Genomic DNA, 14,970 nt, shown 5'->3' with positions numbered 1-14,970 from the left:
CCAGTTCATCCACACACACTTACGGGTCACCCGCTTGGTGCCAGGCCATAGGATTACCAAGAGGGCCCAGTTTCTCCTCCTAAGGATGGTGAAGTCTAGCAGGAGGGAGACACACGACAGACGCCAACATGGACCTCTGCTGGGGGAATGTTACTGGCCACTGCAGCAGCACAGAAGGGCTGTCCTGCCCGCTCAAATGTGGAATCTGGAGTGGGCGGCCACATCCAAGACGCATCTTAAAGCTGTGCTACCCAGCTGGCCCAGCCAGGACCAGGAAAGTACAGAACCTGCCCCACATATTTCTGTGGCAATCTGACATCATTGCAGCATCTGAGTGTGAGATCAGTGGACCTGTCTCCCGAACAGGGTACACATCTACTCATGTATTGTGTGTGGTTTTTTTTTTTTTGAGACAAGGTACTCACTCTGTCACCCCTGGGCTCAAGCGATCCTCTCACCTCAGCCTCCTGAGTAGCTAGGACTACAGGCACATGCCACCACACCCAGCTAATTCTTGTATTTTTTTGTAGAAATGGGGTTTCACCATGTTGCCCAGGCTGCACTCAGGTATTGCTGAACTCGCCTGGGGAGCTGCATGTGGAGTGGGCTGTGTACTAAAAGCAACCTGGTTCTTTGCCCCAGACAATCTGTGAAATACTGTGTTTACGGAAGCACTGGCAAGGACAGATGGGGAAGGACGTACTCAGCAAAGGGGACAGTGATGGCTGTGGAGGGGAGCTATAGGCATGTGGTGAATTAGCATCTACACGAGAGCTTTAAAATTTATGATTATGAAGACAGCCTGGATTTTAATAGGTCACACCAGGTGAATCTATTTAACTGTCAAGAGTAAATAACCAGAGCTAGGGCTAAAACATCTCCCTGGCTCACACATCGTTTGAAACTACTTTGAGTTATTCATGAAGTCTTTCTTGAATACTTGACCCATCAGGTATCTTGTAAACCATGAGCTTTTTGAGGACAAGGACGTGGCCTTTTGTCCACTATTGTTGCCTACGCACCTAGCACGCGGCCTGGCCCGTGGGTGCTCAATTCCTATGTGTTGACTGAATGGGTAGAACAGAATTGGAAAAGACATGCAAGAGAAAATGACCTATCAAAGTTGTGATTTAGCTGGGAAGAAAATACACATTAACTGACAAACTGAGATCAGTCGCAGAGAAATAAAAGCACACGGCCTCTATGCAGATTGCTGAGCAGGAGGAATAACTTGTTGGAGGGGACAGGGTAGTAACCAGACAAGGAGGCCTCATGAAGGATGTGAGTTCTGAGCTGCACAAATAGCACGGAAGGAGCTGGGAACACAGGAGGGAATGAACAGGGAGCTAAGAATGACATCAGTGGGTGAGCACAGAACACTGGCCACTGGGGGCCGCTGGAGAGGGGGCCACAGCGGTGTGAGCAGGAAGAGGCCGGCAGGTGGGAAGGGAAGTGGGAGAAAGTCGTGCAGAAAATGCCTTCCGAACGCTGATGCACAGGGTTTAAACTGCTGGGATTTTACTCAAAGTTTAGCACAGGGCTTTCTGCTTCTCTGAAGTAATTTGTTAAAGTGCTATAAACTACAGAGCTCCAGAACTATTTAGGAGTTGGGCTAGGGGTAGACGGAGGACCATGGTAACGGTGAGGGAATGCAAAGGGAAAGGTGGCTGACTTGAAAGTAAGTTACATATAAATTTCATTTTAAACATTAATGCATGTGAATGACACTGCTGGAAATCTGTAAGAAGTGATTCCTTGGTCACTAGACTAAAACTAAAAAAGAAAGTCTGTTCTACAACATTAAAGGCTATATTAGGATCAGTTTAGATTTGAAATCCATTTATCTAAAAATAAAAGCGCCAGAGTGGAATTATTACCCTTTCTTGCACACCCCATACTACTCACAGCAGTAATCTGACCCCGTCACTAAGGCCCACTGGACCCGACACTTTGCACTGCTCTTCCTGCTGTGATAACAGCCCTGGGAGCCGAGGCCTCCAACGGGCGAGGCAGCTTCTTGGCGTGCTGATGTGTCCTGGGCTGGGCTCCTCATCCCTGGGGGCCACTAAAGCCTGGGGTCTTTCCTGGGGCCACACTCCCTCCAGGGCGGTCACCACTCTACTGCTTGGGAGTAAGCGGCCACCAAAACCCCGCTTCCAGCAGGTGCTAGGAGCAACATGACAGGAAAAACACAACCTAATTAAAATGGTAGAGTTCCTTCTCATTCTTTTGATCCTTAAAATCTGAAAGAAGTTTCATGAGGTAGAATAGTTACTATTCCAGATAGTCCCTAGCTTTCAAGCAGTGTTTCCAGTTTCTAACCATCTTACTTTATTAACATGCTTCCAGCTGTTCTTCCCTGGAGGACATGGAGCCATTCATCCCCACAGCTGTGACTGTTGTCTGCAGGGGAATGACTCTGGAGGCACGCCCAGCACATGAACCATTCCTCAGTAGGTGCTCATCCTAGATTTAAACATTACTTTTGTACTAAAACCAGAATCTATGAGATGGAAGGTCTTGTGAGCTGCAGGAGACCTCTCTTTCTCCCTCGTGTTTTGTTGTGTGAGATCAGCCCGTACCTCCTTGAGGAGCAGTTCTGTGTCGGGGTTGGAGGTCTCTGTGGTGGTGGAGGAGCTGTCATCATCAGCCAAAGAGTCCTTCAGCTCATCTTCCTGCGACTTTCCCTTTCCCTTCTTCTCCTTTTCCTCTTGCTTCTTAGGTGGTTTCACCTTGCGCTGAAGAGGTTTTCCTTTCCCTGAGGATAAAAATTAAAGTAAAAGAACTCTTGTTTTTGTTTCTTTTTTTTTTGAGATGGAGTCTTGCTCTGTCGCCCAGGCTGGAGTGCAGTGGCGAGATCTTGGCTCACTGCAAGCTCCGCCTCCCGGGTTCACACCATTCTCCTGCCTCAGCCTCCTGAGTAGCTGGGACTACAGGCGCCCGCCACCATGCCCGGCTAATTTTTTGTATTTTTTTAGTAGAGATGGGGTTTCATTGTGTTAGCCAGGATGGTCTCAATCTCCTGACCTCGTGATCTGCCTGCCTCGGGCCTCCCAAAGTGCTGGGATTATAGGCGTGAGCCACCGTGCCTGGCCAGAACTCCTGATTTTTAAATAGCTAGCTTGGAAAACAAAGCAATTACAACTTTTGTTGGAAGAGGCTGGACTCTTCTGATTAAAAAAGGTTTCTTTTTTTCTTCTCTAATTAAAGCTTTCCAAATCCATTTGACTTTGTGATGAGAACAATTTTAAAAATCAACTTTACTGAGATACAACTTATATATAATAGAACACACCCATTTTAAGGGTACAGTTCAGTGAGTTTGGACAAACTCGGCAGTTTTGACAAATCTGTATGTCTGTCTCAGAATGTTCTTATATTCTCCAAAGGGTGATGGAGCTTTGAAAAGTTACAGAAGTGAAAACCAGAGATCCTCTGACATCTGCTGGGAGATGGAAGCCTGATGGTGACATAAACAACGAGCCGCTCAAGTGCTTCCCTTTAGGGGCACTAAGAGTCCCAGCAGTGTAGCCATAATGGCTGGGTGCAAACCCTGGCAGCTTTCTACAAACTAGCTGCCTGATCATGGCCTCTCATCTGTACGATGGAGAGACAAGACCACACAGGGCTGTACTGAGGAATTACATAATCCCTGGGAATGGTAACTGGTGCATGAGTACTATGTAATGTTGTGTATATATATGGACAGAGAGTAAAATGGACATACAGAAAGCCAACTACTTTGAAAAATCTGGATGCTATCAAGACAAATGAGAACCAGCCCCGAACATATTTCCCAGCAGTGTTCTGTGTGCTGGGAACATAGTAGCAAACAACATAACCCCTGCCCTCATGGAGCTTACAATCCAGCAGGACTAGACAGAGGCAGAGAAAGCCCCAGGTTCTAGCACCTCAGATTGTGCCTGCAAAATCACCTGGACGGGCAGGCAGGTGCAAGCTGCAGAAGACACACAAGCCACATTTTAACCCAGTCTGTACGGGTCATAATTTCTAATACATCTTTTCGATAATGGTGACTTAATACAACTTAATTAAAACTCCAATGTTTTAGGCGTTATCCCAGAGAATGCCACCATTAATGGGAGACTCAAACCTCAGTGTTTAAAACGGGTTGGCAAACTATGGCCCATGGGCCAAATCTGGCCTGCAGTCTTGTTTTTTATGGCTTGGGAGCTAAGAATGATTTTTACATTTTTGAAGTGGTCGAAAAAAAGACACAAATAAGAAGAGGCAACAGAGATAGTTTGTGGCCCATAAAGCCTCACACATTTACTACCTGGCCCTTTACAGAAAAAGTTTGCTGAGCCTGAGCTAGAAAAAGAGTAAGTAAATCGCTTAGTGATTTCCAGGAATGTCATTTCATCATTTATTGCACACTGATTACAAGAAGTGTTAGATCTGAAACCATAACTTGGATAGTAAGTCTCAAAAATTGAAGGGGCATCTCGTTTCAAGCATAGGACTGACTAGTTTGTTTAATTATAATCGTGCCACTGTGCCCCAGCTTGGACAACAGAGGAAGACCCTGCCTCAAAAAACCAAACCAAGCCAAACCAAGCCAAACCAAACCAAACCAAACCAACAAAAAACAGGCCCCTGACCTATATCGAAGAGCCAGAGCTTCTCCCCATCATGGTAGACAGGAAGGGGAGTGTCCTGCTTTGCTCCATGAGCTCTGGGATTTCTTACATTCTGAGAGTTCAACAGCCCAGGCTGAGAATACTTCAAAATTTCCCATACAGTCAAGATCAGTTCCCCATATAATAAACTTCTCACCTGCAATTATACAATTTTATCATGCTTAGGTTCATTGGGTGAGGGGCAGTAAATCTGTATAAATAATCTATATTTACAATAACCTGAAACTTCCATAATAAATACGAAATGGCTGGAAATGAATTTTCAAAAACTAAACTCAAAAAGTGAAGCTATGAGTAGACAAAAAATACCTAACATGACAATAGTTAAGTTGAAAACTTCAGTAACAAAAGATTAATTCGGCTCACGCCTGTAATCCCAGCACTTTGGGAGGCCGAGGAGGGCAGATCACTCGAGGTCAGGAGTTTGAGACCAGCCTGGCCAATATGATGAAACCTCATCTCTACTAAAAATATAAAAATTAGCTGGGCATGGTGGCATGTGCCTGTAATCCCAGTTACTCGGGAGGCTGAGGCAGGAGAATTGCTTGAACTCAGGAGGTGGAGGTTGCAGTGGGCTGAGATTGTGCCACTGCACTCCAGCCTGGGTGACAGAGCAAGACTTCATCTAAAAAAAAAAAAAAAAATTATTGCATGGAAGAGTAATTTACCCTTTTTATCTTAAAATCATCACCTTATTAACTCAATATGCAGCCCTTCGACTTCTGTCCCTAGCACCTTAACAAAAGTGATTTTGAAAAGGTTGACAAGAATCTCTAACCTGTTGAAGCCCATGATGCCTATCATTCCTCATTCTACATGACCTTCCCGTTCCACTGGACACTGTAGAATGTAGCCCCTGCCAGGCCCCACCATGAACCCCTTCTTCTGACAACTTCTTTGCTGACTCTATCTTTGCTGGTATTCCCTAGAGATCTGCCCTTGGAGCTTTTTCTCTTTTTCCTTTACATTCTCCCTAGGGCTCAATTTCATTAACATCAACAATCCAAGTCCCAAATGTCCAAAACTGAGTTAACTATCCCAAAAACATCATGTGGATTCTCAAGTTTGTGATTATGGTTCTTAACCAGACACACTTCAGAATAACACATGGAATGTTAAAAAGAAAATACTGCAGTCTGGGCCCCACCCCTCAGGGTCTAGGCCCCACCCCTCAGAGAGATTCTGACTCAACAGTTCTGGATAGAACCTAGGGATTCTACTGTGCACCCAGGCTGAGAGCCACTGGTCCATGGTATCAACATCAATCCAACCACCCAGGCTAGGAGCTACTTCAGGGCCATGTATGATTTCTTCTGCTGTTTGGATTCCCAAAAGTTCAAATGTTAGTGGGAGGGGAGACAATGTGCCTTCCCTAACCTGACTGATAAGACGGGATGGCCGACGTCTAGCTGCAGGCAGTCTCTGTCCCCACAGGCTGTGCACAGGGAGTGGCCTCTGCCTCCCGCTTGCCCCTGGGTGGGCTGAAGCAGTAAGCTGACTCTCAGGGCAAGCGTGTTCCTAAGGGTCTTGTCTCTTCCTTAGGGCTGGGTTCCAGTAGAAAAACTGGGCTTCAGGGAAAGGAGAGACTCTTCCAAATCTTTTGTTAGGTCAGTAGTTCTCAAAGTGTCCCCCGTTGCCCCAGAGTCCGCATCACCTGGGACCTTGTTAGAAATGCAAATTCTATGGCCCCATTCCAGACCTACAGAACCAGAACTCTGCGGGTAGGCACAGCAATCTATTTAACAAGACCTCCAGGTGATAGTAATAATGTATGGTCAATTTAGGAATCCCAGGGCTGGGCGCAGCAGTGGCCTGTAATCCCCAAAGGTTTGGGAAGCCAAAGCAGGAGGCTCACTGGAGGCCAGGTGTTCCCGACCAGCCTGGGTAAAATAGTGAGACTTCATCTCTACAAAAAATTTTAAAATAAAACTAGCCGGGTGTGGTGGCACACACCTGTAGTTCTAGCTACTCAGAAGGCTGAGGCAGGAGGATCTCTTGAGCCCAGGAGTTTGAGGTTATAGTGAGTTATGATTGCACCACTGCACTCCATCCTGGGGTACAGAGTGAGACCTTTACTCCAAAAAAACAAAAACAAAACAAACAAAAAAAGAAATAAAAAACAAAAACAAAAACAAAAGAATACCCTGGCTTTTAGGTATAAATTCTATCCAGGTTTATCAGAGACCTGTGTTGGGGAATTGCTGGCGAAAATGCAGGGCCTCATTTCCTATTTCTCTGTCCCCTGGGAATCTCTGGTGGATAGGTGCTGTCATTCAGAACAGAACTGGGGGAATTCTGAGTCACCTGGAAGAAATGATCTAAACAATGCAATTTTACCATCAATCAATCGGTAGGATTGGATTCTACTTCTAAAACCTCAAATGCCTTTCTCATGCACCTCCACTGCCACTCCCTGAGCCCAGGGCTTCCTCAAGTGTTGCCTGGCCACCCGTAATGGCCTTGTCTCCCTGATGAGCATCTCTTCCTGCCCCACTCTCCCACCCCACTCCATTTTCTACACTGTCAGTACCCCTGACTTCCCTTTGAAACATTTTTAAAGCTTAGAAATGTTATCCTGTCACTCATTTTCTACAGGATAAAGTTCAAATTTGGATTCACCTACCTTACCAGTGTCTGCTCCAGCCTATCCCTAACTCTTCCACATGCTCCACCCTTGACCTATCAGGGGCAATCATTGTATAACATATATAATTATTATTTGCCAATTAAAAAAACAGAGTTCAGAGGGAGACTGTCCTCTCAAAGATGAATTAATGAACTCAATGAACAGTGGGGAAGGCAGGATGTCTCCCAGCTGTACGGGAACCACGACTTAACTGGTGCATAATCAGTAATAAAAATTAACCCATCTAAATAAAGATGGTACAAGCTGAATGGAGAAGCCGTTTAGAAAAACTCAGAAGTGTGTTTCCTTTGAAGTGACCAAGTGAGAAATATGCCCAAGGTGACCCTGGTGGCAGAGAAGGTATCTTGGTAGAGCAGCCAGGTTCGTTGGGTTCACACCACTGCCCGGATGAAGCATCCCTGAGGCTGGTCACCCTGCTTGCCTGCTCCCACGATCTCCACACAGACTCCTCACCTACTGAGGTCATGCAATCATTCGGGTCTGTCTCTGGACATGAAGCTCTTCTGCAACATTCTCCCTGAGATTGCCCCTTTCCAGGCTCCCGGCATGGAACCCCTTGGCTCTATTCGTCTAAGCACCTAAGGGCAGGGATAAGGCCTTACTGATCTCTCCAGCCCCAGTGCCTTGCACAGCGCCCAGCACGTGGCAAGTGCTCAGCAGCATCTGCCAGGCTGCACAAGTCAGTATTTAGCCTTCTCAACAGTGAAATATACCAATGCTGTGACCTGCTCTGAGACTCACTAACCCAAGTCCAAATGCTTATCCCATCTCAATCCTTTATAAATAATTTATCCTATCAATAAGTAGACTGTAATGCTCTTCTAGGATTAGTGGTTATGACCAATGAGTTTGGTTTTTGTGAGATTAGTACCAATCTGTGGCTTTACAGTGCAAATTTCTACAAATGACTTTCTAATCCCATTTCAGTCTCTACACTTAGTGGAGCCCAAGATTTTCCCTAATTGGGAAATATAAATCTCATTTAAACAAACAAACAAAACACCTGGAGACTTACACTTTTGGGAAGATGGAGTAGATCTTTTCCTTATTCTTCCTGCCAAGCACAACTAAAAACTCTAGGCAGTATACAAAAACAAAGAAGATGACTCTGAAAGGCAGAGAAGGTGACAGACTGGAGGGAGACTGGGGTCTGAGGAAAGGCATGATAGTAAGGTTCCTGGGTTTTCTTTTTGCCACACACATCCACTCAGAAACACCAATGTGCACAGATAAAGCCTCGACAAAAGCCAGCTCTCTCTTGCCAAAGGTGCAGGAAAGGGGCAGCCCAGCAAGACAAAGGCTCCAGGCCAACACCACGGTAAGAACTGGGGTGCCATATCCACCCATGCCAACAAAGGCCAAAGTGGGAGCCAAGACTTCCACCCTTGCAAGGCTGTAACCAGACATTCCAGCATGCTGGCGATGGTGCTATCAGGGAGGGCTAAGCAGGGAGCTGAGCCTTTCATTCCAGACAGTCAGTAATGAATGCCCTTCCTGGCCAGGCACTAAGGAGCCATCTCTCCCCTCCCTTTGCCACTGAGGTGGTGACAGAGGAGGCCAAGTGGACAGTCAGGACTTCTACCACTGCCCAGTGGTGTTAGCAAAGACAACATGGGAACCAGAACTCCCAGCCCTACCCAGCAGTAATGAGGAGCCTCCCTGCCCTTGCAAGTCAACAGAGGACAGAAGGAAACCAGCACTTCTAACTCCACCTGGCAATAAAAAGGTGGTACAACCCCTTCCTCTGCCTCTGCCAGAGCAGTCAGAGAAAGCCAGTTACAACAGAAGGTTTAGGTAAGATCCAGTCTCAGAACATTAATACCCAAATGGTCCAGGTTTCAATCTACAGCCACTCTTCATACCAAGAATCAGAAATTTCTCAAATCAAATGAAAACACAAACAAAACAATAAACAGATGCCAACACCAAGATGAGAGAGATGTTGAAATTACCTGACAAAGCCATCATAAAAATGCTTGTTCAATGAGCAATTATGAACATGCTCGAAACAACTGAAAAAACAGCCTCAGCAAAGAAATAGACGCTAAAGAAGAACAAAATGGAAATTTCAGAACTGAAAAATATAGTAACTGAAATAAAAAGCTCACTGCATGGGCTCAATAGCAGAACAGAGGAGACAGGAAATACTCAGTAAACAAATACAGACAATTAGAAATTATGAGAGAAAATGGACTAAAAAAAAAGAACAGAGCTTCAGGGACCCGTGTAATTATAACAAAAGATCTAACATTTGTGTTATCAAAGTCTCAGAAGGAAAGGAGAAAAAGGAAGGGCTGAAGAAGTACCTAAAGAAACAATGGGTAAAAACTTCCTAAATTTGGTGAGACTAAACCTATATAGACTTAAAAAAAAAAAAAAAAAAGAGCAAACCTCAAAAAGGGTAAACAGAAACGAATCCACATCAAGATGCATTATAATCAAACTTGTGAAAACTAAAGACAAAAAAACCTTGAAATCAGCCAGAGAAAATGACACATTACCTATAAGGAAAATACAATTAGAATGACAGATTTCTCATTAGAAACCACGGAGGCTAAAAGGAAGCATTTTTCAAGTACTCAAAGAAAACAAGTGTCATTCCAGAATCCTATACTCAAATGAAAATATCCTTCAGGAATATTCAGACATTCTCAGATGAAACAAAACTCAGAGAATTCATATCCAACAGACCTACCCTAAAAAAATGGCTGAAGGAAGTTACCAAAACAGAAAGGAAATGATAAAAGAAGGAACCTTGGAGGATTAGGAAAAAAATATAAATAAAACAAGATTTCCTTCATATCTTAAGTCTTCTAAATTATGTTTGATGACTGATGCAAAAATTCAAACATTATCTGATTTGGTTCTAAATGTATGTAGAGGAAATATTTAAGACAACTGGGGGAAAGCAAAGAAACATAAAGGGAGATAAGGTTTCTATAGTTCACTTGCAATGGTAAAATGATGACCCCAGGACCATGAGAAGTTATGTACATATAATGTATACCTAGAGCAACCACTAAAAAAGAGATACACTAAAAAATGCTACAGACAAAACAGAATTCTAAAAAATATACAAGTAACCCACAAAAAGGCAGGAAAAAGAAAATAGAGAAAACAAAATAAAAATAAAATGGTAGATTTAAGTCCTAACATATCAATAAGCACATTAAAAGTAGACAGTCTACTTATGTAATTAAAAAGACAGAGATTGGCAGACTGGATTAAAAATCATGACCCAATTATATGCTGTCTATAAGAAACGTACTTCAAATACAATGATATAGGCAGGTTGAAGTAAAAGGATGGAAAAAAAATCATGGAAACATTAATTAAAGGAAAGCAGGTGGCTATATTAATACTAGATGAACTTGAGAGGAAAGAAAATTACTAGAAACAAAGGACATTATATAATGATAAAACAGTCAATCCACCAAGAAGTTACAGCAATCTTAAATGTAAATGCATCAAACAAAAGCACTGAAAGCTATGTAAAGCAGAAACATCTAAAAGAGAAATCCACAATTACATTTGGAGATGTCAACAACCTTCTCTCAACAGTATAACAACTAGACAGAAAAATCAGGAAAGAACTTAACACCATTATCAACCAACAGACTCTAATGAACATTTATAAACTAGTCCACACAAAACAGGAGAATATACATTCTTTTCAAGTGCCCATGGGTCATAAGCCAAGATAGACCATATACTGGGCCATAAAACAAACCTCAACACATTTAAAAGAAGTGAAATCATTTAACACATTTAAAAGAATTGAAATCAAAAGAAGTGAAATCATTCTCCCAACTAAAGTGGATTCAAAGTAGAAAGCAATAACAGAAAGATAGGAGAAGTCTCCAATCTTGGAAGACTGGAAACTAAGCAACACACTTCTAAATTATTCATGGGTCACAGAAAGTCTCAAAAGAAAAAAAATGGAAGGGAATGAAACTGAAAGTTCCATATATCAAAATTTGTGGGACATCAATAAAGCAGGGGTGAGGAGGAAATTTATAGCACTAAAAGCATACACAAAACGGGGGGGGGGGAAAGTCCTGTATTAACAATTAAAGCTTCCACTTTACATAACTAAAAAAAGAGCAGAAAAATAAATCTAAAGTAAGCAGGACAAAGATAATAACAAAGATAAGAACAGAAGGTGCTGTGATTGAAACAGATAAGCAACGGAGAAAAATCAATGAAACACAAAGCTGTTCTTTGATTAGATCAGTAAAACTGACAAACCTAGCAAGACTGACCAAAAACCCCAAAAAATGAACAAAAATAACTAAAAAAGACACAAATTACCAATATCAGAAACGAAACAGAATATTCCTATAGACCCTACAGACATCAACATGATGGTAAGGGAATACTATAAACAACTCTATTCACATAAATGTGGTAACTTAGATGAAATGATGGACCACTTGATTGAAAAACACGACTACCACAACTCACTGAATATGAAACAGATGATGTGAACAGCCCTGTAACTATTAGGAAAGTGACTTAAAAATTAACATCTTCCCCCCACTTTAAGTCAAAGTGAACTCCAAACTAAGTTTCACACTTCATACAAGATGAACTCAAAATGAATCATGGACTATAAAAGGATAAAAAGACACACTACAGGCAAGTAAAAATTATTTGCAAACCACATATCTGACAAAGTACTAGTATTTAGAATGTGTAAATGACTCTCAAAATCAATAGTAGAAAACCCCAAGCAATCCAATTAAAACAATGGGCAAAAGACATGAAGAAGGTATTTTACCAAGGAAAACATACAGATGTCAAATAAGCACATGAAAATATATTCAATATCATTATCCATTAGAAAATAACTGCAAATAAAAACCACAAAGAGGTATCACTACACACTTATCAGAATGGATTCAACAGAAAAAAATGAAGATGCTGCTGAGGATGTGGAGAACCTGGATCACTCCTACGTTGCTGGTGGGAATGTAATACAGCACAGTCATTAGAGAAAACGTTTTTGCAGTTTCTTAAAAAATGAAATATGCAACTATCATAAGACCCAACAAATTCACTCCTGGGCACATATCCTAGAGAAATGAAGTTCTGTGTTCATACAAAAACTTGTACACAAATATTTGTAGCATCTTTATACATAACAGCCCTAAATTAGACATAATCCAAATGTTCTTCAATGAGCAAATGACTAAAAAACCTACAGTACATCCATAAGTTGGACTACTATTCAGCAATAAAAAGGAACAAACTGGTGAATCTCCAGAGAATTAAACTGACTCAGAAAAACCAAAATGGTACATTCCTTTTGGGGAAAAGTTCTCCTTAGTCTGGCAACTATTAATCTCCTCCATTTCTACAATTTTGTCATTTCAAGAATGTTACATAAATGGAATCATAGTTGCCAGACTAAGGGGTAGGCTGAAGAAGGAGGGAAGTGAGTGTGGCTAGAAAAGGGCCCATGAGGATTCCTGTGGGCTTGGAAATGTTCTGTGTCTTGGCTGTATCAGCATCACTATCCTGGGTGTAATAGTGTACAGTGGTTTTGCAATGTGTTACCATTGGGAGAAACTGGGTAAAAGGTATAAGAGATCTCTGAATTTATTATTTGCACGTGAATCTACAAGCATCTCAAAATAAAAAGCTAAAAAACAAGTAAGTGGCCAGATACAATGTGGCTCACACTTGTAATCCCAGCACTTTGGGAGGCTGAGGCAGAGGGATTGCTTGAGCCCAGCATGAGCAACATAGGGATACCCTGTCTCTCCAAAAAAAAAAAAATTAGGCATGGTGGTGCATACCTACAAGTTCCAGCTACTTGGGAGGCTGAGGTGGAAGAATCCCTTAAGTCTGGGAGGCTGCACTGGGCTGAGATCACACCACTGCACTCCAGCCTGGGTGGCAGAGTGAGACTCTGTCTTAACAAAACTCCCAAAAACCAAAAACCAAAACTCTTTATTGACAAAAACATTTGTCTCTGACTGTGGGGTACCTTGGGGCTAACCTCAGTGTGTGGAAGAACACTTAGGCTGCTAAATGTTTAGTGTAGAGAACCACCCACTAGCTATACTTACCCATGGTCACCATAAATGCTGTGCATGTGGGGGTGGCTGAGTGTTCATCTGAGAGGCACGGTGTAGGTGAGGAGCTCTCATTCAATGTGAAGATGCTGGGTTTGACGGGGGGCCGATAGAAAGGATCTATGTGAAGAACATTGCCATAGTCTCTGTAACAGAGACACGATATCCGTTCTACTATTCGATGTCCTCAGATTCAGGCAGGAATTTAATGCCAGCAAACTCTGTTTTTTTCAGATGAACTCCTATGCCCCCTTTTCCTTCAGGAGAACTATATGACATTTTTCCTCAACCATAACTGCCAGAAAATTTGCAGTTCAACTTAACACTTAATGGTAACAACTAACTTTATTCGAGGTTTCTGCTGATAGTACCATAACTAAAAAACAGATGAAACACCAAAAACCATTTCTGACTTTTACTCATTGTTTTATATGTGCTACGATAATTTAAACTGCCTCTAATCTGTTTTAAATGTAGGCAAAGTATGAATTACCTATGTAAAAAGCATGTCCTAGACATTTACTTCGTCTTTATCTTCACTACATGCTGTGTAATGAATTTGTCTGAGCTAGTTGCTCTGAATGAATCGCTAGTCTGAGCTAGTTAGTTGCCTCTCTTCCACTTTAAATCATTTCATTTAATTGCCACCCAAAAGAACTACTTCAGGGAAGTTTTAATCACTAGCAAATGGGTTCTCTGAACATGTGTGGTCCCACGTTAGGCCCTGTCATATCAGTGACAGCACCTGAGAGGGACATCTCTGGACAACCTCCAGAGAATCACCAACTGTGACCTCCAGAAAGAATTTCCCCAGGCTTCAGGGGTGCTGGCATCACACTTACGGACTTCTTCTTTTCCTGGACCTCCCATTGTCTGGGCCCCAGGCCTTATACAGGTGGACAATCTCTTATCTGTAAATCTGAAATCCAAAAAACTCTCAAAGGTTTTTTTCCCCAAACTCATTTAGAAACAAAACTTAATATGACTATACATTTTTGGTGGCTGATCTGATGTTCACCTACTTTTACAGTCTTCTGCATCGTGTGGTGCATGACTACATACCTTTCCCAAATTCTGAATTCTCAAACACACGAGGCACCCAGAGTGTTGCGTAAGGACTGCGGACCTCACCTCTAGCTCACTCTGACATCCCATTTCCAAGGCTGCACCTACGAACCTGGTATTGCCCAGAACTGCTTTTCCTCTGAAATCTTACACTCACACCTCCTTTTTAAACCTTAGTCTCCTAACATTCCTTGCTCCCACCATCCTCGAAATTCAATCTGTTGGATTTCCCATCCCTTGACTCATCCACGTTCTCTATCTGTGAGGTTCCTTCTGGCTAAAGGTCCTTCCCCAAGTTGCTAATTCCACACTGCCAGCACAGCACCCCACCGCTCTCCTGCCAGCACTCCTGCGACGTCCTCACTCGCTGTCTTTTTGCTGTCCCTGCCCCACAGAACTCCAGCACTGTCCTACTCCACCAACTACCCAGTTTTCATTCTTCACCACTGGGCTGCAGGGTACAAGTGAGAAAGTGACACAAACCTGAGGCAGTGCCTCAGTGGCCCTCGGCTGGGCC

At 42.8% G+C, this 14,970-nt stretch overlaps 1 protein-coding gene across 4 annotated transcripts in view; it reads right to left on the bottom strand.

The window, feature by feature from the left end:
• Positions 1 to 14,970, bottom strand: part of TMEM131 (transmembrane protein 131) — a 243,309-nt gene that overhangs the window by 16,897 nt on the left and 211,442 nt on the right. For all 4 annotated transcript variants that reach the window (XM_034953708.3, XM_034953707.3, XM_034953709.4 and 1 more), the window contains one exon: positions 2,583 to 2,758. In XM_034953708.3, coding sequence (XP_034809599.1) covers positions 2,583 to 2,758 — 176 coding nt within the window. The remainder of the gene's footprint in view (positions 1 to 2,582; positions 2,759 to 14,970) is intronic.

This window comes from Pan paniscus, chromosome 12, assembly GCF_029289425.2.
Source record: "Pan paniscus chromosome 12, NHGRI_mPanPan1-v2.0_pri, whole genome shotgun sequence".
Lineage (NCBI taxonomy): Eukaryota > Metazoa > Chordata > Mammalia > Primates > Hominidae > Pan > Pan paniscus.
The sequence above is the reverse complement of the archived record's forward strand: the minus strand, read 5'-3'. Positions and strand labels throughout refer to the sequence as shown.